We start from the raw sequence: 7,141 nt of genomic DNA, 5'->3' as shown, positions 1-7,141 counted from the left end.
TTAAAGAAGAATAAAGTTGGAAGACTCAAAATTTCAGATTTTCAAGTTTACTACAAAGCTATAGTAATTAAAATTTTAAAACATGGAATAGAGAGCCCAGAAATAAACCCTTATATATATATATATGCTCAATTCATTTTCAATGAGATTGCTAAAACTATTCAATGGAGAAAGGATGGTCTTTTCAACAAATTGTGCTAAGAAAATTGGGTATCCACATGCAAAAGAATAAAGTTGAACCCATACTTTATATCACATACAAAAATTAACTCAAAATGGATCACAAACCTAAATGTAAGAGCTAAAACTATAAAATGTTTACAAGAAAATATAGGGGGAAAGATTCATGACATTGGATTTGGCGATGATTCTTGGATATGACACCAAAGGCACAGGCAACAACAACAAAAGAACATAAACTGGTCTTCATTAAAATTAAAAAATTTTGTGCATCAAAGGACATTATCACTGACTGAAAAGATAACCCACAGAATGGGAGAAAACATATGCAAATCATATATCCAATAAGGGATTAATGTCTAGAATATACAAAGAACTCTTACAACACAACAACAAAAAAATCAAACCACCCAATTCAATTATCAGGGAAAAGACTTGAACAAACATTTCTCCAAAGAAGATACAGAAATGGCCAATAAGTACATGAAAATATGCTCAATATCGCACTAACCATTAAAGGAAATGCAAATCAAAAACACAATGAGAGAGCATTTCACACCCATTAGGATGGCTATTACAAAAAAACATAAAACAGAAAATAACAAATGTTGGCAAGAATGTGGAGAAATCTGAACATTTGTGCATTGCCTTACTTTTCCCCTGCAGTTAAATTCTACTGAAAATATCCCTCCCTTGTCAGTGATAGAAATGATATATACTATAATGATATAATTGGCAAGTCATCTGTATGTTTACATATTTATTTATTTATTTAAGAAGCCCATACAAAGATTTAATTAATTTGACACTCACCTAAATGTATCTCCTTATTAAATAATTTACTTAGTTTTACTTTACTATCCCCCATTTTCCTATGCTTCCTCTCTCTCTAATCAAAATATCCTCCACAAAACGCCTCCAAAAACAACCTGAATCTCCAATTCATTTACATATAACAACATAAGACCACAGAGCACACGACACTTATATAACCCCAAACATTGGGATGTACTTCCCATTATCATTCCACTAAAGTAGTATGAAATTTCTGCTACTACATGAAATAAAAATCAACCCTAAAACCTCATAAAATAATAATTTTCCAATTTGTAAATTATTATTTATGCCCTTTTGCCTCAAGATTCCCTTTGAGTCCTTTTATTGGTCATTCTAACCACAGGAAATAATCAAGAAAAAAGTGAAAACATGATTTTACCAAACTTGCTCATTATCCTAGAAAAGTATATGGTGGAAGAAAAGGTTAAAATGATTTAGTGAAAGTGGGGTTTGGCTTATTGTGTGAGATTTCTTTATTGTGTTTTACATTCAATCATCAACACATATTGGTTGGGTGGTGAACAGCACCTTAAATTTAGTACTAATTTTATAGTGCCATTCCTACAAAATCTGTTAATAAAAGGGATGAAAAATAATAAGTAACGATCAATTTAACTACTTAAACTAAATAAAAATTTCTAACATATTTTTCAAAAGTTTCCATGGAGTATAGTGAATCTCCACATGGACACTATCATGTTCTGTATCTCAGCAACCTTAAAAGGTGTTAATGAGCTACTGAATGAATAGAACAAGTCCCATTAATTAATCATAAAGGAGACAAAAGATATAATTATCAAACTATTTCAACTCAATTTACTGTTTATCAGAATGTTACTATTAAAACTACTATTAATCATTGCTAATCTCAGATTGGCTAAAGAAATATCAATTTTTCACATATAATTCTTTTTTTTCTTCCTCCTCCCTGCCTCCTCACATATAATTCTTAAAATATTTATTGTTTACAAAATTCTTTAATCCCATAAATCATGTTGGTTTACAGTTTTACCAAAAGGAATAATGTCTAAATTTTACCTTGCCATGCATATTTCTTCCCATTCAAATCAATAGCAAAATCTTCAGGATAGAAGTCAATTATACTTGAATCCTATATCAGAGAGAAAAGTAGACAATCAGAACAGAAGTCACACGTCTCTGTTATAAAGAATTTAATTTGACTTTCATTCGTTATCAGGCCTGATGAGGAAACTAAGTACATTCCTTTTAAAAAATGTTATTAAGATATGAGATCATTCATCCCAAGTCTACTAAAACAAAATTAAGAATTGTATTTTAAAAGATGAATAGAAAAGGCATTACTGTAGAAGAATTTTAGAACTGACAACTATAGGCCTCAGGCAAGCAGAGTTATTTACCCTAACAATTAACCTCCTGGCTGGGTCTCACTCTTTCTAGCTAGCAGAAAACAAGTTCATAGATGATTTAGTTAGGTAAGCCAGTCTTCTGAGCTCTGGCAGCCACCATACATGGCTGGAACAAATAAAAATAAAGACTCACAGGTAAGCTGGGAATAAAATGACTGTTACAACAACTACTCCCAAACATGAATTTTATTTTCTGGTAGGGTACTGCTGGCCAAAGAAAGCAGGAAAAAAAAATATGTAGTGAAAAAGATACATAAGAACTCAAATGTTTTGTTTCTGTACTTCACTATTTTAAATATGAGATGCAAAATCAATTGTGAATAAAGTTAATAAAATATCTGACTAAAATCCAGTTACCCCACACACTCAAAATACTAACACTCACGGGATCACTCATGAGCTTCCGCCATGATGGAGGTAGAAAGTTACCACTTGCAGCTGGAAAAACTCCCATAAGTTGTTCTAGTGGTTTAAACTGCAAGAAAGAAAAAATGTTAAAGGCCTAAGATTATTACCTAATCCAAAATTATATAAATTTTATGACTTTAAATAATCAAGCTTACCGGTTTTGTACCCTTCTCAAAATCAGATGGCATGTCTGCAATACCTTCAAAGTCTGAAGCAAATGGTGCATAATGGAATGGATAATACCACTTCCAGGAAGCACAGCCCTACAGTCATTAGAAAAACAAACAAAAACAACAAAAACCTATGTTAACGATGGACACAATGGAAAAAAAGAAATAAAAATTAGACTATTAACCTATAATGTTCTTTTCATAAAACATAAGACTTCTGATATATATTCCATATATTGATTTTTTCCATGAGTCCTAAAAATTATTTTGATTAAATCTGAACTTTCTATTTCATATCAATGGCTCCTTGGCTTAAAAAATACTGCAAAGCATCTTTAATAATGAGCAGTTAATGCCTTTATGTCCACAAACACAATCTGGTAAAGATTTTTATCCTTAAAATATATTTGGTGACAGTTCTTTCCAACTCTAAAGCTGCCATCATCAAATAAAACCAACAGAAGTTACAGTTAACATTTACTGAGCATGTAGGTGGTTGATGACATTACTGAAACAGTGGTTGACAGTAAAACTGCCAAAAGTTTCACTTTACAATTCACTATTACATTTTCATATAACATTCTCTCGACTATAAAAGTATTTGAGTAAACACATGGAAAAGAAAACAAAAGCAAGTTATACTCAGAAAAGAGATGTCTTTCTGACATGTGTTCTAACTCTATGCCCAGTTAATTAAAATCTTGATAGGAGTAAAACATGCAAATAAAATATTTTATAGTCAATACTTGGTGCATTGTGTTATTTTCCCCTTACTGACAAACTCCATCTATCCCCAAGTCATACCAAACTTAACTTGGTTTGCTCTCTGAGCACGAAACCAGATGTTAACTATCAGTGATACAATCCCCAAAATGTCTCCCTAGTCTTGCAACAATCTGACATCTCAGTTACCAAAAGGTACAGATTCAAAATACTCCAATTTTAAATATTAAAAACAAATATTCTCATGGAGACAGAGAATACAATGATGGTCACCAGAGGCTGGGAAGGGTAGCAGAGAAGCAGGGATAAAGTAGGGGTGGCTAATGGGCGCAAAAATATACTTAGATAGAATGAACATTATTTGACAGCACAACAAAGTGACTAGAATCAACAATAAATTAGGGTATGCTTTAAAATAACTAAAAGAGTAGAACTGGAATGTTCCTAGCACAAAGAAATGTTAAATGCCTGGGGTGGTGGATACCCGAATTATCCTGATTTGATTAATTCAGACTGCATGCCTGTGCCGAACATCACATGTGCCCTATAAAAACATACGACTATTACGTATCCATAATAATTAAAAATAAACTAAAAAAAAAACTTCATGTAACATCACCCTATTATGGAGAGGACGGTATCATTCAAATTCTTATTGGTATTTTCTAGCCTTTGTCCTTTGTTCAGTCATTTAGTGATTGTCAATTATCCAGTTATTTTTAAATTCCAATTAAAAAACACTTTAATCATCTTAAAGACAAAGTACAGTCAACCCTGTACTTGATGCTGAAAAATCTTTTAACAGCAAACATAGTTTTGTTTATATATTAATACCTAAGGAGCTTCAGAGTCTTTGTGAACAAGTATTATTATTATAAATTTCTGAACGGGAAGCTTAAAACATGAGTCTGGGTTTTATTTCAGGATACAGCTCAATAATACATATTATTATAGAAATAGCTATCTTTCTAAAAGATCACCTCCAGAGTCAGAGAAAAATATTCTTTTTGTACCTGGTAATAATATCGAAGAACCCAGCAAAGTCCTTCAACATAAGACTGTACAACTTTACGACGGAATTTCTCATCAGCCGCATCAACATCAAATTTGTTCTTATAGTACCGCTGCTTCCAACCAGCTTCCCATAACCTAAAAACCAGGCAAAGCCAGTTTATGTTGAATTAATACACTTTGAGTAATAGAATGTCTACCAATTTATATCCCAAATCAATTTATATTTAATATCTGGAGAAATGTGAATGAGTTAAACAGTAATGCTAACAGAGATTCATTTAATAATTATTTATAAAAAGCCTACTTTCAGATAATTTATTATCAACTTAAAGACAGTTAAACATTAAAAACACAAACACTGATTTTGGTAAGGCCATTATAAAACTACTTTTTTAAAAAAATTATTAAAACAGATACAAAACACTTGTTTGCTCGAATTTTAATACTGCTTTACATTTTTTTATTGTACAAGTCTAAAAGTACATTAAGAGTCAAATACTGAAGATATTTCACACAGTTCCAGTTCCTCAGTCTGTTAAAATATATTCAAACGATACAAAGAAAGTCAACTAAATTACTTTAAAAACATACTTGAACAGGTTAATTTTTTTAAATGTGAAAAATGGTTTATAAAAGAATAATGTAGGAACTAGGCAGAAATTGTGTATACCTATTCTGTCCTTGCTTGGGCCTTTATCCCTCTTTCAGCTGAAAGCTATTGATAGCTTAAGGAAAGGAGACAGAGATATACATACAGAAGAGATACACATTCTGTATCTCTATATATCTATGCACATATATATGCATGTATCTATATTATCTATACACATATATGCACACATGTATGTATGTTCTGGTAAAGCCTAGAAGTAGCTCAAATAATCCACTAAACTACCATTAATCACTGCAAATACAATGTAAAGAACCACATTTTCACCCAAAGTATATGTGTTTTTAAGTACTCATTTTTCATTCTCTAAAAAATTTAAACATTTAATGAACATGAAGAAGCCAAAGAACATTTAAAAAAATGAAGGAGGACAGACCAAGAACATCAAGATGATTCTCCATTAAGGGCTCTTTTCCACATGTGCCAGATCTCACAAATAATTGCAGTCACGTTTGAGAATATACCATACCAATTTTAATCCCCCCTACAAACACACACATTCATGGAACAATAATTAAGAGAAGGATCCTCTATCTATAACGTGAAGTATCACTGTATTACAGACAATATAAATGAAATAAATGCTAAGAGCCCTCAAGCATTTCTTGGTAGAAGCATTTCTGCTGTGATTATCCTCAGCACCAGGACTAAACAATAAATTACTAAAATCATGCTACCTATTAAACTAGTATTGATCATGGTAGCTACATAGTGAAGTTTCCAATCATAAACACAAACCACACACTTTCCATGTCCTATAAAGGAAGCATGAGCTGTAGGCGACTACTGTCTTCTTTACCTTTGAAATAGATGATTTTCCTGAATTCTTAATGAGCTACAATTATTGAGATTGCTGCCTTTTGTATTTGGAATCCAAGGTTGAAATCTGAATTGCATGAGAGGCTGTTAATCTTATTACATAATAATCTTGAACTTCAGGGTCAATTAAAGAATCAAAGTTTCCTATTATAAATCTTAAGTATATAGCAAAAGGAAAACTCCTCTGTCATGAAATACAACTGTTATTGTGCGTATCCAAGTTTGTGGTTTTTAAAATATATATATATAATCTCTAAACAGAATGACTTTTGCATATTTCATTTTGAGGAAAAACCTTTTCAATTGAGAAGATTAAAGCAAACTCTATTAAGTGTCCAAGTGTAACTGAACTTTGTAGGTTAAGCAGCTTGAAAATTTAATCTCCAAACAGTAACATTCAGATCACATAGTGAGAGCTAAACACCTCATGTCTAGCCCATCTAGTGCCTGGTCTCAGAGGAAAAAGTGGCTTGGAAGATGAAAACCTGCACGCATACTAATCTAGATACTTAGGTTTAACAGCTATAGCTTACATATCTCACTGGAATTTACTGACTATTCTAACCCTCTACATTAATTACTGGTGGATAAAAAGATCACAGGCAAAGCATCTGAAGGCACTGCTGCTCTAAGCTAAATAGCATTAATTAGACCGCATCTATTTCAGCAATTTGCTAACAAAGTGCTACCAAAAAATGGCATCACCTGACATTATCCTCTGGCTCAGGTTCACTGTCACTGTCTTCTGCTTTTCGCTTAATTCCTCCTATTGGAGATGGGGAACCATCAGATGTGAAACTCGTATTAGGTGATATTGAAGGACTCTGTAGACAATTATGACATTACAGAAGAAGGATTTCATTATTCATTTTACATAAGAAAGTACATCCAACCACCATTACCTACCCTGTTTCACAGTAACACATTTTTTT

General features: G+C 32.1%; 1 protein-coding gene across 1 annotated transcript in view; it reads right to left on the bottom strand.

Annotated features, from left to right (window-relative positions):
• XRN2 (5'-3' exoribonuclease 2) overlaps nt 1-7,141 on the bottom strand; it is an 84,054-nt gene that overhangs the window by 42,181 nt on the left and 34,732 nt on the right. The window contains exons 15-19 of the mRNA XM_012657204.1: nt 6,915-7,033; nt 4,720-4,855; nt 2,969-3,076; nt 2,791-2,880; nt 2,056-2,128 (exon numbers count right to left, since the gene is read on the bottom strand). Of these exons, the coding sequence (XP_012512658.1) occupies nt 2,056-2,128; nt 2,791-2,880; nt 2,969-3,076; nt 4,720-4,855; nt 6,915-7,033 (526 nt within the window). The remainder of the gene's footprint in view (nt 1-2,055; nt 2,129-2,790; nt 2,881-2,968; nt 3,077-4,719; nt 4,856-6,914; nt 7,034-7,141) is intronic.

The sequence above is a fragment of the Propithecus coquereli genome, unplaced genomic scaffold, assembly GCF_000956105.1.
Source record: "Propithecus coquereli isolate 6110/MARCELLA unplaced genomic scaffold, Pcoq_1.0 Scaffold533, whole genome shotgun sequence".
In the NCBI taxonomy this organism is placed as follows: domain Eukaryota; kingdom Metazoa; phylum Chordata; class Mammalia; order Primates; family Indriidae; genus Propithecus; species Propithecus coquereli.
This window is presented reverse-complemented; position numbering and strand designations above follow the sequence as displayed.